We start from the raw sequence: 22,288 nt of genomic DNA on the forward strand, positions 1-22,288 counted from the left end.
ACATAAAGGGTATAAGGAGTCCTTTCCGATATTTGAGATTAATATAAAATTAATTAAACTATAGGTGAAATATATTTTATTAAATAACATTAGTGGTGATATAGGGATTCAGTATCTTATGTATTTAATATTTTAAATGCTTTTGTTTTTGATATGTATTCTATGATTCGTATTAACCATTAAACTTGAAGTTTTAGTTTCAAAAGTGAAGTCTATTGGAATTTTTAAGTAAAACTTAGCATCTGTGGAATTCTCCATATGTAACATTCTCTAGCTTTTTTCCAGAGTTTACCAATTAGTATTAAGAATAAAGCAAAGGTTCACGACTACACAAGGAACTGTGATTCTAACTCCCTTCACCCACCAGAAAAATGCAAAACAAAACACGATCTTATCTTGCGTAAAGCGTTCTTTAACTTGGGGTAACCAATACCTTTACTAAATGAAATGGGAATTCTTATTCTTTTTACAAATTTTCATAGTTTCAGTAATCTGTGGTAGTTCCTGATTTTTTTTTTTCTTTAAAGAAGTAGAAAAGAAAAGATAAGTATTCATTTGGAGCACCTTGAAGTAAAGTAAACCCTACCACTTTGTTTAAATGGAGTCTAAAATTACACAAGTATGGTGACTTCCACACTGACAAATTCTTTATTTTAGTTTAAAACAGACTTTAAAACATCAAGTCTTAGAGTTCAGAAGTACAGCCACCATCTAACTAATCACTGACTTTACTTCTCACATAACAGACATAATTTTATATCCTAAGCTAAGAAATAAAAAAAAATATTGTAATTTCCTATTGGCCAGTAGGTAAAGTTTTCATTCTGAACATGAAAGCAGGTAACCCACAAGCTCTTGCTATGAAAGAGCCTCAAGTTTTAAGTTAAAATTTGACCATGTCACCATGCTTTTTATTTTTGTAAGAGTAGATCTTTAACTTGCTTAAGAATTAATATGTGACATTAATATAAGTATCCTTATATTTTAGTGATTTTTTTATGTACAAGATGCCATACTAATCACTATTGGAAACACTGAACTTTAAAACTCTAAAGTGCAGGCTTGATTTTCAAGAAAAAACAATCCAGTTAAAACTATCAAGGCCATAGACATGGGAAGGTAATAAGCAGTGCAGAGTAATAAATACTAAGATCCAAGGGAATGGTACACTCAATATAGAATAACTGGGGAGAGAACAATTATCTCCAGGAGGGCTGCTAAGAGAGCATCAAGAAAGAAGACTCAAACTGGGACCGGATAAATGGCATGTTTCATGGAAAAGACAGGAAGGGGCTTTCTCAGGGTACAGGTGGCTGTGCCTAAACTAGAGGGGTTGGGATTAGACTGGACAGAGTGGGTGTTACTGAAATGACAGAGGAGAAGGTGGGATAGGATGAGAAAACTGATCGAGTTAAAGATGTGGCATTGAATGCCAGACTAATCTAGGTCTTTCAAAATTATCCATGGTTTTACAATATGGACCATAAAGAGAACTAAGCTCATTTTCTTAATGATAATTATAGTGTGAGTTGCTTATTTAGAAGGACCAAGTGAGAATAAATTCTTAAATGTATTTTTAAGTACTGTACTATTATAGAATAGCAAATTACTACATGATAAATGAGGAGAAGGAAAAACTAAGTAGATAGAGAACATGTGAAAAGCTGTTCTGAATAGAGGAAGTTCCAGAAATAAAAGAACAAGCCTCTTCTCTGTCACTGATTTGAAAGTTATCATCCAAATTGGCATGGACTCTTAGGAAGGCAGAACAATTTGCCAGTGCCCTGTGGAGGTGTAAATAGGACTCAATGAACCTCCTCTGTCCTGCCTTAACCTTTGACTAACCTTCCTTGTGCAACGCAAACTTCATCAGACCCTTTGTCTGTTCAGTGGTGGAACACTTCTATTCTGTGGTAAAGAAACAATCTTAAGGAAAGGTGTATAACATGAACTTACTTTGCACCTGACACTGGGTTTTTATTATAGTTATTTCAAATAAACACTTATACTAAGAAACCACTGGAATTAGTTCCATTTTCCCACGAGGCATCTATAACACAGTGGTTTGGCTCCCAGAGTTCTAATAGAACCAGAACTTATGATAAGCAGTAGCATAGTGAGGTAGGTAAGTAATCATACTGTGGAGTCAGAAAACCCAGGTCTGAATCCCAGTTCTACCACTTACTTAAATATGTGACCTTGTTCAGAGTTACTTGAATACTAAAAGCTTCAGGTCTCCAATCTGAAAATAGGAATGATGATCATCATCATATCAACTTTATATGTGATTAGAAGCATTAAATAAAATAATATGTACAAAGTTTATTGATAGAACCAATTGTCAACAACACATAATAGCAATAATTATTTTTTTATTATTTTTGCTTCAGCCCCAAGATCCCCTAATTACTTACTATCTATAGTGCCATAGTCCCAAATCCCACAATTTACATCACAAAGCTAACCGGTAAAAAGCAAAGCAGGCCCTGGCTGGTGTAGCTCAGTGAGCTAGGGCCTGTGAAGCAAAGGATCGCTGGTTCAATTCCCAGTCAGGGCACATGCCTGGGTTGCTGGCCAGGTCCCCAGTGGGGGACACATGAACGGCAATCACACATTGATGTTTCTCTCCCACTCTTTCTCCTTCCCATCCCCTCTCTGTAAACATAAATAAATGAAATATTTAAAAAATGAAGCAGAAGTCAGTATGTTGGCTTAAAATCAAGTCTTTAAACTAAGAGGTACAACAAAGTACGAGTCTGAGTATTTCTCTATCAACACGTCTGATCTGCTTAGGTATTTATTTCCACTGCAAAGCCCCAGAGGCTGTTCATTAGTCATTCAACAAGCATTTAATTGAGCATACACTGTGTTCCAATTCTTAAAAAAAGATTAACACAAATCCTAATCCAAGATTAATAAAAGAGCCTCTGATGTTAAGAAACTTACAGACTCGTTGTGCAAACAGGGATCTAATTATCATTATCATACAATGTAATGTTACCTCCAGGAGACAAGGGTGTTTGTTGGTCTGCTATGTTCACAGCTGTGTCCCCATCACTTACATGGGTGCCTGGCACATGCTAGATACTCAACAAATACTTGTTAAATGAATGAAAGAATAGTGGATATTTTCAATAAAAGTATACACAGGGCACTCTGAGAGCATGAAGTAAAGATGGTGAGTGAAGAGTTAAGACTTCTTAAATTATAGTAGACATTCCCAAAAAGCAGAGAATCATAAAAGTAATATATACTATAAATAAATATTTTTAAAAGTATAATTATATCTGTATATACTTTGACTTAGAACATGGGCATATATATTCATTTTACAATCTTTTGAGATGGGGTTAATTTATTTCTTTGAATTAAAGTCCACTAATCAGAGTTAATTGACTCTTTCTTACATAAGGTACTCATAACCCCTTATTTATGATTTCTAGTTAATATTTCTAGAAGTGAAGCAAGAAGCTAAAGATACTTGTAAAACAATCACAGGACTGAATATTTCTTGTTTCCCCTCAACCATCTGTAATAGTTTCATCCATGTTTAATTCCATAGTTTTCTAGAACACTTCTTTTTGAAGTCTTACCAACACATTTACTGCAGTTTTGTATAAACAACTCTCTGGCTTTTTCCACTCATATTTCACCAATTTACCTGATAATTTTTTGACTAATGTGTCCTTAAGTGCAACTGACAAAACAGGTTTGGCAGTAAACCCCGCTCGCTTGGCAGAGCAAAGCACGCAGGCCACTAGCGAGAGCTGCTGCCCATGAGCTCCAGGAGTGCGGTGGACGTGTTCCCCACACAGGGAAAGAGAATGTCGTGAACCCAGTCAGTCTGTTCATTGAAAAGAGGTTAAGAAGAGTCCCTAGCCTATGGGACAAGTTGGTCTTCCTGAAGAGAACAAGGAGTGAGGATGGAAGAACATTCAGGCATAGGAAATAGCACACACGACAGCACGGAGGCATGAGCAAACAAGGCCCTTCAGCATACTTCTAAGTAACTGTTACGACTGGAGCTCAAGATGTCCGTGGGAAGTTGCAAAACATGGGGCTGGAAAGATGGGCAGGGATACAGAGCAGGAAGGAGCATTCAGACTAGTCATCATATGTGGCAACCAGTTTTAAAGGACTGCTTTCAATTTAGGTTCGAATGACTTCATTTCCCCTGCTTCCCAGCCTCTCATATTTATGTTACCTGCCAGCCTTTGAAAGCACCCGATTTTGCCATCTCAGCTTAGAACTTGGGAAATTCTCCCAGACTTTGAAGTCAGAAAAGGGCACGATCAGATTTTTATTTTAAGATAATTCAGAGAGTTGTATGGTTGGCCTAGGCAAGGGAGAGGGGAGTGAAGATGGACACAACCAGTGGAGAAACAATTACAGGCATTGAGGTGAGGAGTAGCTTTAAAGTAATGAGAGTAGGAATAGAGAGAAAGAACTGGATTCCAGAGGGACTTTTACACTTGTTCAGTCCACTGAGTGACGACTAGGGAAGACTCTAGGACGACACACAGATTTCTATTAGCACCTTTTCGAAAGTGGTGATATTCACAAAGAGAGGAACTAGCAGAGAAAAGAAAAGGTGATGCATTTTGCTGGCTTTGGAGTATAAACAGATGTAAAGATACAGCTTTAGGAATCACCACACAGAGGGAATAGTTGGAACCATGCACTTAACAAGACATCTGTGAAGAGAGCTTAGAAAATAATGGAACATTGTAGAACTCTAGCTTTTCAGCAGCAAGTCTAAATATGAAGCATTCAGGGAGACTTGAAGGGGGAGCAGCCCAGGGGAACAAGGTGGGATGCAAACCCTGGGGGCGCTCTCAAGACAGAGGTCAACAATATCAAGTGCTACAGAAAAACACTTAGGATTAGGGTGGAAACAACGCTTTAGATTTCATTACTAAAAGATTAAATGTGATCCAGTAAGATTCCAGGAGCTGAGGAGTGATGGGAAGTAGAGAAATGGACACAGTTATTTTAAATAATCTTTCAGATCACCTATAAAACCAATAGGGATATAGAATCATTTTAGATGAGAGACTTAAAGGGCTTGTTTTGTACCAAATGAAAGGAACTACAAGAAAGAAAGGGAATTGAAAATATACAGAAAAGGAGGAGAAGATGGCACCCAGAATACAGGGAGATGGATAATGAATATCTCCTCCTCTGAAGGAGGAAGAAAGAATCAATCAATAGTGGGCAAATGAACTTGTAGTTGGGGAAGAAGTCAATGGAGCTTGTGCCTGGTGGCCTCTAGTAAAACAGTAGACAAGCATATTTTCTGAGGGTGGTTTAGAGCTCAGGGAATATGGGGGGCTTGGTGGGGGCAGGAAAGATTAAATAGCTGTGTGGGGATTGAGTGAGGGAAGTGGCCGTGGACACCAATGAGGATTCTGAGCATTCTTGTGGTCCCGGCTGAATCAGGAAGCCATACATGCATAGGGGAGCGCACCATGAATAAATGGGGATTTTCACGGGCAGCGCTCTGGAGCCTGACATAAGAGCAAAGAAGCAGATGATTGGGTGGTCCAGGTTTGCATGTTTGCAGAGCATCTGCAACAAAACGACAAGAGTGAGAGAGTCAAGGGTATTCACTTAGGGTGACTCATGAAGACTTGTGAGATCCTGGCTGGATCTACAAGGAAATGAAGCCAGGAGATGGCAGACTGAGAGAGCAAGTTTAATACTGCTACCACAGTCTGCCACCCAGCATGGCCTCTTTCTGACATTTGAAACCCACCAAAACTTGCTGCTTTCTTTCCGCTGAACTCTCAGGGTAATCTTCCACCAAGAAATTGGATAAACATAAGGGAGTATTGAAAACTCTAGAGATCTGCCTTTTTGCACAAGATCATCGACCAGTGTAAACTGGTTTTTCTTCCTTTAATTCACCCCTTTTCCCCACCAGACTGTGATTAGCCTGAAAAACTTATGGCCTCCTTACTCACTTCCTCCTTTTAATTATTAATGCATTAAACCAATAGAGAAGTCAACCAGCAAGAGACATGGCATAACTCGAGGGAAACAGTGATAGAAGGCGTGTAGACACTGGTGGGAAGTTTGCACGGACCTAAACCCCTTCATCCAATGTGAAGATCAGTTTCCAATGTTTTTGTGAAGGTGAAAAGAAGAGAATAAAACCATTCCCTCTGCTTCCTGCCACTGGAGTCCTTCTGCATTCAGTACATAGGGAAATGTTACTTTTTAAAAAATACCCAGCTAAGTTTTTTAAATTTTTATTGAATATATTGGGGTGGTATTGGTTAATAAAATTATACAGGTTTCAGGTGTACAGTTCTATAATGCATCATCCATTTAATGTATTGTGTGTTCACCAGTCAAGGTCAAGCCTCCTCCCGTCATCATTTACTCCTTCCTTTACCCTCTTCTACCTGCCCCCAACCCCCTTTCTCTCTGGTAATCATCAAACTATTGTCTGTATCTGTGAGTTTATTTGGTTTTTCCAAATAAACCAAATCCCTTCACTATTTCCATTCAGTCCCCTTACCCTTTCCCCTCTACCAGCTGTCAGTGTGTTCTGTGTATCTGTGTGTCTGTTTCTATGTTGTTTGTGTTCAAGTGCAGCTTTTTTTCAGAGATTTCAGTGTTAAGTGTTGAAAACCAATTACTAACTGAAAAAACAATGCTCAAATTCATACAAATAGACCAGACTGGATTTGTGTCAGTCTAGAATGTGATCTACTCCAGAGCTGTCCTGAGAGTGCCTGAGAGATCTACTGCATTAAATCCGGGGCATCTATTCCCTCCCCTGCACAGAGCTGTTGAGTGTCCACCAGGCTCAGAGTTGGACCTTTTGGAAACACTAACCAGCCCATTCTCCCACTTGAAGGTACCATGTTCTCTGCTACAAGTGGAGCGAGGAGCCCCCCGTGAGCCCTGACACCTGTGCCACCATTTTGGAAAAAGCTGGTCTTGATAACTGGGCTCTTGGAAAAACAAAAGTAAGGTTTTCATGTAATTTTCAAGACAAAAATTAGTAATTATGTTAGCTTTACTGAGAATTATAACATTTTACCTTGATTGAAAATGTTATGGCTTTTTATATTATAGGATCTTAGTTTAATATAGGGGAAGTAAATTGATAAATTCATAAAGGTTTTTTCTTCAGCAATTAAATATTTTGTTCTCATAAATGTTTCATTTAAGAAATCCAAGAAAAACTTATCTTGAAGACTTATCGAAAAATAGGATGAAATTTATAGTGAGTATACCTCAGTTCAAATAGTATCAAAAACAGACTGATAATTTTCTCTATTTCATCACTGCCAAATATAGTCAAAAAGCTGTAGAGAATCATGATCTAAATAGGATTTTGTTTTTCTTTTTTATTAATTCTCAAATCTTCTATTATAAACTTGAAATTTATCCAGAATGAAATATTTACCAATATTATTAGGCTTGCTATATGTGTTTGTATATTGATATGGTTGTGTATTAGACGTGAGAGCCTTTGAGATCTTAGTTAATCCCTTAGAACATGAAGCAAAAAATCATAACCCATTTTTAATGTGGAAGTAAGACAGGTGGCTTCCTAGAGAAAGGATGCATTGGACTTTGCAGATACCCACAGAACATCACAAGATGGGTATAAACAGATAGAGCACCAGGCCTTTGGAGCACATAAATGTGTGGCTGGGGGGGGAATGGATCAGAGAGCCAATCTAAGGAAAAGAAGTACAGGGACTGACCACTCAAGAATAACCACTGTCAGCCATACCATAGACCCAGACTGAGACAAATTTCCATGGTTGCAAAGAAATTTGGATTGGTCTTGGAGGTAGGAGGTGTGGGAATCTTCATAATGTTCAGATGAGATGTTGGTACTGTAACAATTTAAGAGATTTGTTTCAATGTTTATCTTAGACTAAGTCCTACATAGTCAATAAACTATATTTACTTTAGTATTTAGTAGGGGGAATTCAGAGCACTAAAAAGATGTGCATTTCATTCATACGCTTTTCTTTTAGATGCTCACAAAGATGAGGTTTGTCAGGCTGAAATCTCATGATCCACGGTCTGAAACACATGCACAACTTCAAATGGAGTTTTAACTTGTAAAAAGGCTCTTTGCAGACCCAGTTCTGCATGATATTTGAGTAACATTTTAAAGCTATTAAAGCTATTTGTATTTTTCCACTTCACCTTTTCCAACTCATTAAGATGGATAAAAGTATTCACTATAGGAACATTTCTAATGCTGCACACACACCCAAAGATGACCTTTTTAAACAGATTGAATTTTAAATGAATTGTCAACAGTAGAATAGACTAAATATATTAATATCTAGAGCCCTGTAGAAATTAAAAGTAACTTCAATCAAAATGTGTAAAGCTAAATAAACCATTTGCCTCTGGTGCCCAGCTTTCAAGTAATGGAATTCTGGGAGAATTTCAGAGTCTGGGCTACCAAGGTCTCATGACTCAGCTGTTAAATTAGAATTTAAGTGACTTTCTTAGTGAACTCAGTAAACTCTCTTTGAGGAGAATTTTATTAGTACATGTAGCCATTAAAAGAAGAAGAAGAAAAAGAATCTTCCTATTTCCTGGGGGGTGGAGGGGGGCAGCATGAAAGTTCCTAGGGGAGAACACCTCCAGGCCTCAGGCTCCCCTTCTGCTAGGATTCATTTTGATTTTTAAATGATCCAAGTCAGCCCTCCCTCCTCTGTGGTGACCACTGGGTCTGGTGAGGAGGTTGCTCATTCTGCCCTCCGCTGACCGCATGGGAGCCCCTGAGGGACAGCGCACCTCCTTGTTCACCTTTACGCCCCCAGCAGGTGAGTGGTACGTAATAGGTCTCCATAAGCATTTGATAAATGAACTGCTGTAGCTATAATTGCTTTCTGTCTTGCAAACAGATTTGTAAGATTTTTAGATTAGGGAAATACATAACTGTCTTTTAAAAATAACAGCATAAAAATTAGCTTTGCTTTAAGTATATGATGCTAAAACTGATAGAAGAGCTCAACATCCTCAGCTTTTCTCGGCCCATCCAACAAGACCTGGTTACCTGTTGCAAATAAACAGTGTGATTTTCAAACTGTATTTCTTCTCAAAGAGAAGCATATAAGCATCTTCTTCAAGCATATACATCTATGATGTTGGAGCGACATTCAGGCTAAAATCTTATGTTTTGGGAGAGCATAAGATAGTGCTCTCCAAAATCTAAAAAGACTTAAAATGTGATCCGTTCTTCAAAGCATAGCACATGACTTCACATCAGTGTGCCTTAGTTTTACTTGTATTTTATTTTAATTCTCTTAAGGTGTTTCTTAAATACTATCATGTGGAGCAGTTAAATTTAATGCGAAAGGAAGCCATTGACAAGCTTATTTTGATTCAAGCCTGTGTCAGAGGATTCTTGGGTTCAAGAAGGTACCAAAAAATACAAGAGAAGAGGAAAGAGAGCGCTATAAAAATACAGTCAGGTAATCATCAGACCATCTCACAGTGTAACAACATATAAGGTTATGTGTAGATATGGGCATGAATCAAATCTTGAATACAAACCTCCAATACTTATGTAGCTTCTGCATTTCATTCCAGACTCTTACCTTGATATTTTCTGTATACTGAATCTAAATCAGATTGTGGTAGTGATTGACACTTTTAATATTTGAATAAATGTTTCGTTTTAAATAAAATAATTTAATTTTTAAATTTTCTACCAAGTATTATTGAAACAATTGACCTACTCTGCGAGATAGGGCAAGTGATTAAATTAATTACAGATCTCAAGCATCATATTGTTATAACCCATTGGACAATAAGATTTATTCTACTTTATTCCAAAGGTTACACTTGCCATAATTTTTGACAGCTTAATTAAATTTCATTCTAAATGGTATTCAATTCTTTCTGTCAATTGTAGGGACACAATATTTATAACCATATTTTAAAACTTTTTATTAAAATACATTCAGAGTTGGATTTTGCTTTCCATTCTTCTGTAAGAAACTATATTTAGAACTTAATATGGCTTAGTATAGTATCTTTCCAATTTTTTTGACTGAAAATCCATAGTGAAAAGTATATTTGTAACCTGATCCATACGCTTACTGCAAGCAGTGCACACTGACATTTTCTGTTCTGGCTTATTTTATTTCATTTTTAGATGCTAGATTTAGCTAAATCAATTTTGAGATCCACTATTGATTTGCAGCCTGTGTTCTGAACAACACAGACGTGATGGGCAGAATAGCTCACTAGCATCCAGGAGATTCATGCTCTAGCCCTCATTCTGTCACTCCGTGAGGGCTTATTATCATCTCTTTTGGAATTTTAAGGCCTTAACTTCTCACTGGGACATCAAAATGCAAATCCTGTAGTTTGGGATCTAATTCTTTATCCACAATTCCAAAATATATAAAATGATGAAAAAGGGGATTTCATAGTTCATTTGAAAGTGAAATATGACCCTGTTTTTACAGTCCTTTTTTCATCACACTTAAAAATATTGTTATTCTGTTGAAACATTAGTGTTGAATTATGGGATGCCAGCCTGACATGGCTCGCACATTACAAAATATGTTACCGTATTTTGCCATGTATAATGTACACCCATGTTCTTGGCCCAAACTTTCAGGAAAACAAATCTTCCTTTTTAATTTTGTATTTATGTATATTTAGAAACAAAATCAATTATCAAATTCCTGGGTATTATTTTGCAAACAGATATCATTATTGCTTTCCAGAGTTATACTTTTAATATGTAAGCATAAATAAAATAATTAAAAACATTTATATAGATAAAGAATTATACTGCCCATGTATAATGTGCATTCTTATTTTTCCATCAAAATTTTGGGGAAAAAGGTGTGCATTATACATGGCAAAATACATTCTTTGCTCTGATCTTCCTTTAAAAAGAAAAAAAAAGTTTAAATCTGAGTTCTGAAAAATATCCAGCTCCAAAGAAAATTGGCCAAAAGTTCCAAAAAATTTTTGGTAATAGGGTTTTTCTCCCATGGATAGGCTAACATGACAAAAATAAAAGGAAAATAATTGTTAGCATATTTTAAGCAAATTAGTACATGTTGCATTTTTTATTAATTTCACCCATGTCTATAATTTTAGTTTCATCTTAATACTCTTTTTAATACAAAAGTTATTTTAACTATTTTCTTGCTATATGACTTGTCATTTGGAAGAATCTTGTTAACGTATCCCTATTTTTTTATAAACCTGTTCTATTTCAAGCCTTTAATTTCATTTTCCTCTTTGAAATCGATGGTCAAAAAAAACATTTGTTTCTACTCATTGAAATAATGGTCTTTTATTTATTATGATTAACACTACTCTGGGCCTTTTATGTTTCAGCTGCAAGAGGACTTCTGGTGAGGAAACAAAGAAAAGAAATCATTAACACCAAAAACACTGCAGTGACAACCATTCAGACTCAGGATCAGGAATTTGACTATAAGAAAAACTTTGAAAACAAAAGGTATAATAATATCATTCAAATACCATTTTGACACTGTAGAGTTTTCAAATCTGCAAAGTCACCAAATAAAGTTCACAGTCTTTCTCATACCCAGCCAGGCTCCTAATATTCATGCATTAAATTGTCAGCAAACATCTGTCCCCACTTTCAAGGATTTTATCCCTCTGGGGAGAGCATTGGCCACACTGATGACCACACTTTCCTTCTCAAAGTTTTTCCTTCCAAGGCTCTGCCACATTGCTCTCTAGAGCAGAATTAGAAGTACTTCTAATTCTGAATGTCCCTTGCTAATTTCTTCTCCTCTCCCCTTATTTAAATCCTCCTCCACATCTAAATATTGTTCCTGAGCTCTTTTATTCATTCTTGTGGCCCTAATAACCAACGAGCCATTGGTTCCTAAGTCAGAATCTAACTTATGAAGCATAACGCCTTTGCCCCTTTTCCTCTTGAACCTCCATATCTGTATTTCTAAGTGCGTGTTTGCAGACCCACCTGAATTCATTTATACAGTGGGCTTTGTGCTAATCAGTGGGAACACACAGATAAATGAGACAAAATCCTTATTCTCAAATCGCTCACAGAGTCATGGAAAAGAAGTGTAACCAATAAACACATGATTTTAGGAACATGAGTTAATTTTGCTATTAAAATATGCAATCGGTGCAGAGGGGGCGTGGAGGAGGGAACTCTGCCCTGTTTGATTTGGATTAGGGGAAGGGAAAAATAACTAGATTTTTCCTAACTGGTAAAACTTGAATTGATGGAAAGATAACTAAGTAGTTCTTCAGGAAGATAAAGATCATTCCAGTCCTAACCCCGGGCCTTTTGTCTTTTCTTTCCAAATCTATTGAGATATAATTGACATATAACATTGCATGAATTTAAGGTGAACAGCATGATGATTTGATACATATTGCATTGTGGAAGAATCACCGTAGGGCCAGTTAACATCTCCATAATCTCAATAATTACAATTGTGTGTCATGAGAACATTTAAAACTGCTCTCTTATCAACTCTCAAGTATATAATAGAGCATTGACAGTCACAATGCTATGTATTAAATCTTTAAAATGCTCATTTTTTTAAATTCAGCTTTATTGAAGTATAACTGACATATAAAATTGTAAGATATTTGAAGTGTACATCATGATAACTTTATATGTGTATACATTGTGAAAGGACCCCCCCATCTAGTTATACAATGCATTCATCACCCCACTTCATTTTCTATTTTTTCTCTACTAGATGAGAATACTGAAGTTCTACGCTCTTAGCAAAATTTAATTACACCCTACAGCATTATCAACTATAGTTAGCATGTTTTACATTCACTCTGACATTCATGTTATAGCCGAAAGTCTGTATCCTTTTACCAACCTCTCCCTGTTTTCCCCACCTCCTGACCCTAGCAACCACTTTTCTATTCTCTGTTCTATGAGTTTGACTTTTTCTGTTTTTAGATTCACATATAAGTGATACCATGCAGTATTTGTCTTTCTCTGTTTGGTTTATTTCACTTAGCATAATTCCCTCAAGGTCCATCCATGCTGTCACAGATGGCAGGGTTTCCGGCTTTCTTATGGCTAATTAATATACTCCGTTGTATACATATGGCAATCATCCACTGATGGACATTTAGGTTATTTCCCTATCTTGTCTGTTGTGAATAATAGTTCAGTAAACATGAGAGTGCAGATATCTCTTCAAGACAATGGTTTCATTTTCTTTCAGTAAATACCCAGAAGAGGTATTACTGGATTATGTGATGGTTCTATTTTTAATTTTTTTAGTAACTTCCCTGGTGGCTGTAGAATTTATATTCCCATTAATAGCACACAATTATTTTCTTTTCTCCACATCTTCACCAATACTTATCTCTTGTCTGTTTAATAGTAGCCATTTTAACAGGTGTGAGGTATTATCTGATTGTGGTTTTGGTTTGGATTTCCCTGATGATCAATATAGTTGAGCACCTTTTCATGTACCTATTTGCTGGCCATTTATACTTCCTTTTTGAAACAATGTCTATTCAGATTTGGCCATTTTTTAATTAGGGTGTTTGGGGGGTTTTGCTAATAAGTTGTAATGAGTTCTTTATGTTTTTTGGTTATTAACCCCTTATCATATACATGATTGAAAGTATTTTCTCCCATTTGGCAGGTTGCCTTTTCATTGTGTTAATAGTTTCCTTTGCTGTGCAGAAGGTTTTTTCATTTGATCTTGTCCACTATTTGATTTTTGCTTTTGCTGCCTGTGCTTTTGGTGTCAGATCAAAAAAAAATCATTGCCAAGATTGATGTCAAAAAAATTACCACCTGTTTTCTTCTAGGAGTTTTATGGTATCAAATCTTATGTTCATATCTTTAATCCACTTTGAGTTGATTTTTGTGTATGGCATAAGATGGGAGTCCAGTTTGAGTATTTAGCATGTGGCTGTTCAGTTTCCCAGGCACTATTTTTTAAAAGCCTACCTTATCCCATTTTATATTCTTGGCTTCTTTGTCATAAATCTATTGACCATAAATTTATGTGTTTATTGTCAGGTTGTCTGCTATGTTCTATTGATCTATGTGTTTATTTTATGAAAATACCATACTGTTTTGATTGCTATCACTTTGTAAGATAGTTTGATCATTTTCTCTCATTAATTGCATTTTGCTTATATTTAATATAAGCATTCTGAGGGGAGGGTATTATCTTAGCCATTCATAAAATTATGGGGTCCTCGATTCTCCACCTAGTTCTCTGATCCTTGGCAGAATAATGAGGATTCTGTTATGTCTCCTATACAAGCCTGAGGATACCATGGTTAGCTTTAGAAGTGGCCAGTGGAATTAGGAAAATAGAGCCCCAATAGCTTTCTCCAAGTTTGGCTCAAAGAAAGCCCTTCTTTACAAATAGTTCCAAAAGACCAAAACTCTCCCATGGCTTCCCACGGACAAAATGAAAAGTTTTGGGGAAAAGTCCCCAAGTAGTATATCAAGGTGTCAGGTTATGACTTTTTTTTCATAGCCATTTAACTATCTTTGATCTTGATCAAAGATAAAGATCTTGAGAGTTTTGCCCTTACAAAAAAGAAAGTTATAGAAAAGATCTTACCTTCAATTTAAGGGGAAATGATGTTGGAAGGATATTGGAAAAGTAATGTGTAAAATTTTTTCTAACATATTATATGATTATGAGATGTAACAGGGACATTGCTTTTCCTTTAATTTTGTAAGGTTTTTCCAGCGACCAATAGATTTAGAGCTTATTAAAATTTAGCACATCAGCCTAGTCAACAAACCCTGCTTACTAGTCTTAAATCTAGATACATGTTTCACACTGTCTCCTCACTGCAGGTACTCTGGTTTGAAAAGAACATTTTTGAAGTAATTAAATTTCTAAGATTTTGATACCACCCTCAGAAAGTGAAAATATACTAGGCTATTTCTCACTGAGTTTAAACCAGTCTTACCATTGCTTCAGTAGCCATTACAATTGTCACTAAAAATAACATTTTGGGATGTGACTTGGTAAGTTTTTATTTTGATGGGTTTTTTCCTCTTTTGCCTTTCTTCCAACATTATGTAGCATGTAGCTATTGCCAAAAAAGTAATAAGCTCCAATTTAGTATCATATATATTCAGATGCAATATGTTTTACACAGGGAAGCTTTTTTGAAAAAACAGACAGAAAATGCAGCCTCTGCTAATGAAAGGGTCAGTCCAACTCCAAATAATAAAGGGAGTACATCTGTAGTGAAGACTTCCACTTTCAAAGCTGAAGAGGAAGCCACTAACACTGTCGAAAGTAAAAACAGAGGATATCAAACTCAGAAAAAATTAAATAATGTGTACGGGGAAGAGACTAAGCAAGAACTGTATTTGGTGGGGGATTCTTGGGCAGAAGTAAACCCCAAACAGAAGTATATGAAAGACCTGGAAGAGAACAGTAAAATAAGCAAAGAGGAGAAGGAAGAAATTGTGATCCAGAATTACTATCAGAGCTATACAGAGGAAAGGAATTTTGAAGACTCAAAAGCAGCATATCTGGAAAGGAAGGTCATGTCAGAAAGGCCAAAATACCCAGGATTTTGGCTAGCTGAGAATGAAATTAAGCAGTCTTCTTTCAAAAAAACTTTGCAGCCAAGTCTTAGCCCAAGGTCAGTTTATCAAAATGCAGACAGCAAGGAAAAAGAAAAGAATACATCTGTGGTCACCCAGAATGCATCCATGTACAGCCCACAGAGAAGCCACCTGAGGCAGGAGATGGCCAAAGAGAGTCAAGTGGAACCATCAGCACAAGCCCAGGATGAAGAAGATAAAGCAGCAGTGTTCATTCAGAGCAAATACCGGGGCTACAAGAGAAGGCAGCAGTTAAGGAAGGACAGGAGGTCTTCTTTTAAAAATCAAAAGACTATTTCAACAACGACAGAAGTAGAAAGAAATACTCACAATTTGTACTCCCATTCCACAAAACATGAGGAATTCTGTAATATCAAGATGAGGAACGATAAAGACGCAAAAGCAATTGCAGAAAAAGAAGCATGTGATTTGGCGATGTTTTCAAAACAGGTATGTAAGTAAACAAATTTATTTACTAGTACAAATCTCTTGGAACTACACAATAACTGAATTAAACCATAGCTCATTTATCTGTTTTTATGAGACTAATCCTTTTAATAAAATCTCTCAAGAGATGTGCTATCCAAATTGCCATAAATTTGAAACAATTTGCTATGATAAAATATGATAAAAAATCATTTGTTGCAGGGAGACTAGTCATTGGTTTATACAGCTTAAAAATGCTGGTGTTTGACAATGTCAGTTTCTATGTATCTGAGATCTTTAATTATAGTTTTTTTAAGTTTTCTAAATTTTTTAAAGTCTATGCTTTTTTGCCTGAGATCTTGAGACCACATAATCAGGTGTGGAAATCAGATGTGTGGCCAAACTGAGGCACAGAGGCAATGAGGTCGAAAGTCTTCATGTTACATCATGACAGTGAGGAACCAAAAAGAAAAACCAGCAAGAAAAACTCCCTCTTGGAGAACACATCATGCCACTTGTTGGCGTGTCTCAGTTGTTTCTAGAAGGGAGTAATCAGAGTTAGGGCTTCTCACGGTGCACATAGAACTCAGAAAACTCAGTACTGTGGAGGGACCACAGGGACTGGTTCCTGTAAAGGCCGCTTCCAGCTCCTGCTCTCTCTAGGTATTTGGCCTTAAGAAAATCAATGTGTGTATCAGCACCTTTATATTCTCTTGTAAAGTGAAGGATTTTAACTAGATAACCTCTAAAATGCATATTATAAATGAATATATACTACCAGGATAGTCAATAGTGTATGAAATCATAGAAGAGGTATCATAATGGTTAGTTCAAAGAAGTATCAGCTAATACGGCCAAGTCCCTAAATTCTGCCTTTTTGTCTGATGGTGGCTGAGCCCATGAGAAAGCACAGTAAACTGCCCTTGGACACCCCCTGAGTATTACAGGTGAGGCCCAAACACCTCCTGATTTTAGCTGTTAGTAGGATATGCCATTGATTTATTTAATAACTAGCCTTTTCCTGCCCTATTTTTTAAGCAGTCCTTTTTTTCCCTTGGTGCATAATTTGTTCACTCTAAAGACCGAGTTCAGGGTTAGAACCCTGGCATGACTTGCAACTGAAATATTGAGGAGGTGTAGAGTGACCCAGTCATCTACCCACAGTGGCTGATAAGGCCCCGGGGCAGGTTCAGTGCTCCCCAGGGACAAAGATAAAGGCAGGAAAAACAGGGTCTCCACGTTCAATGTAGCAGGACAGCCTTGTGAACAGAAAAGACAGAGGCAGAGGGGCCAGGTGGAAGGAGAGGAGCCAGGAGAGAGCACCCCTGAAGTCAGGCAAAGGAAACCAGAAAGGAAGGAGGACAGTCAGTCAGCAGAGGAGCACCTCCAGCTAACAGCAGCAAGGGGATCGCAACACAATGGTAAGGACAGAAGCCACCTCTTAGGAACCCCAGGGAGGGGCTGATCAGGATAGAATGCTTCATGTAGCGTGCCATGACTGGCACTTGTAAATGGAATATGGTCACTTAACACAGGGAGTGCATGTTTGTCAGGTGACTGCCTTATCAGTCCTTGGTACAGGGTCAGGGTGTGTCCTGAAAAAGAAGTTCCGGAGCATCCCAGGGGCTGCTGATCAGGAATTTATTAGACCCCAGTGTACCTGTGAACTCTCTGATTCTTTTCCTTGATTTAATCTGATATCTGACCTTCTTTTTAGATATCAAAGTTATCTGAAGAATATTTCATTCTGCAGAAAAAACTGAATGAAATGATTTTGTCACAGCAACTGAAGCCTCTTTATCTGGGTGTCTATCCTCATAAGCCAATTAATAGACGAGTTTCTTCTCCGCAGTACTTCTCAGGTAAAAAATCAGTAGATCGAACTTACTGAAGGAAAGGCAATACCAGATACTCCCCTCTATCTGCTTCTTAGTTTCCCGCATTTATTTTATGGGAAGTCTAAAGTGACTGTTGAAACTGCCTTGGAGAGAACCTTCATTCCATTCATTTTTTATAAGTAGATGCATACTTTTCATGAATGTTCCACATACTTTCTCTCGCTTTATTCTCCTCTCTCTTGTTTTTTCTTTTTTCTTTTGTATATACTTTAACTAGAACTTGGCATATGACACCAGAGGGAATACAAAGGGATACAGCTGGGGGGACCAGGGCAGGGTACAGTTTTGATAAGAGGAAGCCAGCAACTGAAACATATCTACTTGTTTTGTCAGTGTCTGCCACTTTGAGTAGAGTGTAGAAAGTGCCGTTCTCTGTTCAGATATACAAACCCGGGTGCATTATTAAATTTCCTTCCATCGACCTATATCACACTCTACCCACTTTCCACTAAACTGGCAGGGAATTCAGACTCAGTATTTTGGGGGCCACCTTCTCACCAAAGATGTGCAAAAGCCCTAGAACCTTATACACCCACCAGGGTGAGAATCGGGTTGAACCTGTGGCAACTAGTCATTTGCCCACAAGTTACTGTTGGGACACTGATCTCCTAGCTGGCCTTATGATCACTTCAAGGCAGGAGGCCCTACTGCTTCCATCCCTACAAGGGGCACCTAGAAGCTGGTAAGTCTGGAGTCGCACCTGGTCTACACAGGCTGCAGACAGCCGTCCTCTCTGCACCTCCCCCAGGGGCAGCTTCTGACAGCACTGCTGACCTCTCTCCCTACAGAATCTGTGTTTATTTTCTCTCACTCATTCTGCCTTACTTTCTCCAAAGCCCTCCATTCTCTCACCACCTGCTCCAGGACACCTGGAAGCACCTCTGCAATGAGTTTGGCTCTTGCCAAAAACAGGAAGAGCTGCTAACCTCATGCAGCTTCTGTAAAAATCCCTTGGGCAGGAAAATACTAAAATGAGCCTTACTATTTGCCTGATGTGGAAGGAAGGAAACTCTTAATGTTTCAATCAATTATCTTGACACATTATTATCAAGAATTGTGATGCAACTTTAAAAATAAAAAATATATATAAAGCTTGCCCACAAAGTGGATTTGGGCCCTTTCCACCCCTGCTGCTCTCAGGCACTGGCCCAGAATCTCTTCCTTTAAAGAAGCAGCTTAACAAGTCAAGAGTCCAGAGGCCCAATAGTTCAACTGCCACCCATGCCCAGATGGGAGCAGAGGGGAAGGGAGGGGCTCCAGCTTCCCTCTAGGTTGTGGATGTGGCAACCATGGTAAATGTGGGCAGTGAGGCGCTGGTCACATAGGGAAAACAAGGGCAGCCAGGTAGTGTGCCCTGTGTAAGCAACTCCGCCCAGTCCTCAGTGGGAAAGGGGGATGTAGGGGAAGCTACCGATGTTTTGCTATAATGTGTATTTCTGAACACCTCAGGGACTTATGTGTGTGTTTAATAAAAATTGTATGCAGGGTCTGGCAGAAGTAATGCCTGCTTGAGTGTGGTTAGTAGGGTAATAATGTGGATGTAATAAATTATAGTTTTAGTTTGAACATTTCACCTAAAATGTTCACGTATGGTGTGCTTGACTGTGATGTTGTTATGTTACAGAATTACATGCTTATGATTCTGTAATAAACAAGGAGCATCATTTGTGCCAGACCCTGTATATTTAAGACAACGTGATGATTTGATTCAATACACACAGTGAAATGATTACTATAGTCAAGCTGATTAACATGTCTTCTCACACACATGTCTTTTATGTGTGTGTGATGAAAGCATTTGAAACCTACTCTCTTAGCAAGTTTCCAGTATTCAATATAGGAGATTAACTGTGGTCACCAGGCTGTACGTGAGATCTCTAGATTTATTCATCCTATCTAACTGCAACCTGGTGGCCTTTGACCAACATCTCATTTCCTCTACCTGCTCACCCCTTGTAACCATTATTCTACTCTGCTTCGATGTATTTGATTTTTTAGATGCTAAATGTTTGTGAGATCATGTTGTTCTTTCTTTCTGTGTCAGGCTTATTTCACTTAGCATAATGTCCTCCATTTTCATCCATGTTGTCACAATGGAAGAATTTCCTTCTTTCTCATGGGCAAACAATATTTCAGTCTTTATGCATTGATGGACATTTAGGTTGTTTCCACATTTGGCTACTGTAAATAATGCTGCAATGAACACAGATACCTCTCTAAAGTACTAATTTCCTTTCCTTTAAGTACAGACCCAGAAGAGGGATTGCAGGATCAGATGGTTCTATTTTTAGTTTCTGGCAGAACCTCCACATATTTTCCATAATGGCTGCCCCAATTTACACTTCCACCAACAGTGTGCAATGGTTTCCTTTTCTCCACATCCTGCCAGCATTTTTCTCATTTGTGAGAAAAATTTTTTGATAGTAGATCCTAACAGATGTGAGGTGATTCATTGCAATTTTGATATCATTCCCCTAATGATTAGTGATATTGAGAATCTTTTCATGTAGTGTTGGCCATTTATATGTTATCTTTTGGAAAATGTTGAGTCAGATCACTTGCCAATTTTTTAATCAAGTTGCTAGTTCTTTTGTTGTTTTGCTTTTTTTATTTGCTGTTGAATTGTATGAGTTCCTTATACACTTTGGATATTAGCCCTTTATCTGATACATGGCTTACAAATATTTTCTCCCATTCTACATGTTCTCTTTTTATCCTGTTGATGGTTTTCTTTAGTGCGCAGAGGCTCTTTAGTTTGGTTGTCCTACTTGTTGATTTTTGATTTGTTGTCTGAGCTTTTGAGTTATATCCAAAAAATCATTGCCAAGGCCAATGTCAAGGAGTTTTTCCCTATGTTTTTCTTCTAGGATTTGTATAGTTTCAGGCCTTATGTTTAAATCTTTAATCCATTAGTTTGCATTCTTCTTCAATGTGCCAATTTTTAAATGAACCTAAAAAAAAATCAGAACGAGTTTTTAGCTTTTCTGGAGAGAATTGTAATTCAGTGACTTTTTTTAACTCTTCAGGTTAGAGAGAGAACTTTTTGTTCCATGCACATGTAGAAAAGTTACATAATTTACTACATTTTTCGGAGGCTAAATTGACAAACACCTGAATTGTTCTGTGTCCCTGAGAGTAGCAGAGGAAGTGCCTGAGTGAGGGCCTGAAGACACAGAGAGATCTGGATGGACCTGACACCCCAGAACTAAGGAATAAGGGAAAACACTGGGAGATGTAATAAATGCCATTGACAAGACTAGTTACTCTCGGCAGATGCTGATGAAAAGCCGAGAGTAGCTTCAGAGTGGGTGGCTGATCTCCATTAATGCCATGAAGCTCCAAAAGTCCCCCGCCCACTACCAACTTAAATGTGGAATAAAAGAGGAGGAAAAGAAAGAGGAAGATTAGAAACCTAAAATCTACTGAGCAGACACTAAGAAAATTGACAGTCGCTGAGTTTAACTAGGGTTCATTAAAAATAATGTAATGCTAAAAAATACAAATGAGCACTAAGAGGTGGATATTGAGTCTAGTTTTAGAAAAACCAAATTACATCTGAATTGTTGTACATTGTAAATTTTAACCCTGCCATAGACAACTACATTTTTGAAAGATCATTCTGATTACACTGTATTGAATATAAATAAATATAATTTTATGGCTTTTAAACATGGAAGGCCATAAAGAGATGATGTGGTTTGGACAAAGTGATAACTGAGAAAGTGAATAGTTTCAAGTAACTGTTAGAGTGTAGACAACCTGCCAGGTGGGCGGGTGGACACACCGAAGACATGAGTAAATGAGATCATTCAGGAAGTCCATGTAAGGTGAAGAGAAGAGAACCCAGGGCAAGAATCTGGACATGTACAGGTCAGATAGAAAGGAACCAGCAAAGAAGAGCAACAGGAGAGGTGGGAAGAATGCAGGGAGCCTAGTGCCTCAGAAGCCATGAGGACGGGCTTTCAAGATCTACAGAATGATGCTGACAGAGCAGGAAGAAGAGAATTATGAAATATATGTTGACTTTCTATGTGTTAACAATTATTAAATTCCCCAGAGATTTTTAAATATTAAAAGAGTTATTAATTGAAGGGGGGATAGATGCAAATAATTACTGTGCTGTTTTTATGGAGATTCACCCCTGATGTTGACTAGGCTTTGCCATTGGATATAGTCTATATTCATGTATGTTAGTGATCTCTGAAACTGTTTCTTAAAGTTTCTTGAATATTTTATAGAAGTTTATGGTAAAATATTATTGAAATAATTCAAGCTGAGGTCATAAATTGAGTCAGATATCACTTGGTCAATATTTAATCCCTGAAATGATTCCAGATCCATTATTGCATCTTTGATTGTGCTTGTTTTATCTCACCACTGG

The 22,288-nt window shown here is 37.5% G+C and overlaps 1 protein-coding gene across 1 annotated transcript in view; it reads left to right on the forward strand.

Moving 5' to 3' along the window:
• The window catches only part of MYO3A (myosin IIIA), a 201,491-nt gene that overhangs the window by 144,461 nt on the left and 34,742 nt on the right, over positions 1-22,288 (forward strand). The window contains exons 25-29 of the mRNA XM_037146339.2: positions 6,866-6,977; positions 9,299-9,461; positions 11,353-11,476; positions 15,127-16,033; positions 17,727-17,871. Coding sequence (XP_037002234.2) covers positions 6,866-6,977; positions 9,299-9,461; positions 11,353-11,476; positions 15,127-16,033; positions 17,727-17,871 — 1,451 coding nt within the window. The remainder of the gene's footprint in view (positions 1-6,865; positions 6,978-9,298; positions 9,462-11,352; positions 11,477-15,126; positions 16,034-17,726; positions 17,872-22,288) is intronic.

The sequence above is a fragment of the Artibeus jamaicensis genome, unplaced genomic scaffold, assembly GCF_021234435.1.
Source record: "Artibeus jamaicensis isolate MK-2021 breed Jamaican fruit bat unplaced genomic scaffold, CSHL_Jam_final contig_867, whole genome shotgun sequence".
NCBI classification, from domain to species: Eukaryota; Metazoa; Chordata; class Mammalia; order Chiroptera; family Phyllostomidae; genus Artibeus; species Artibeus jamaicensis.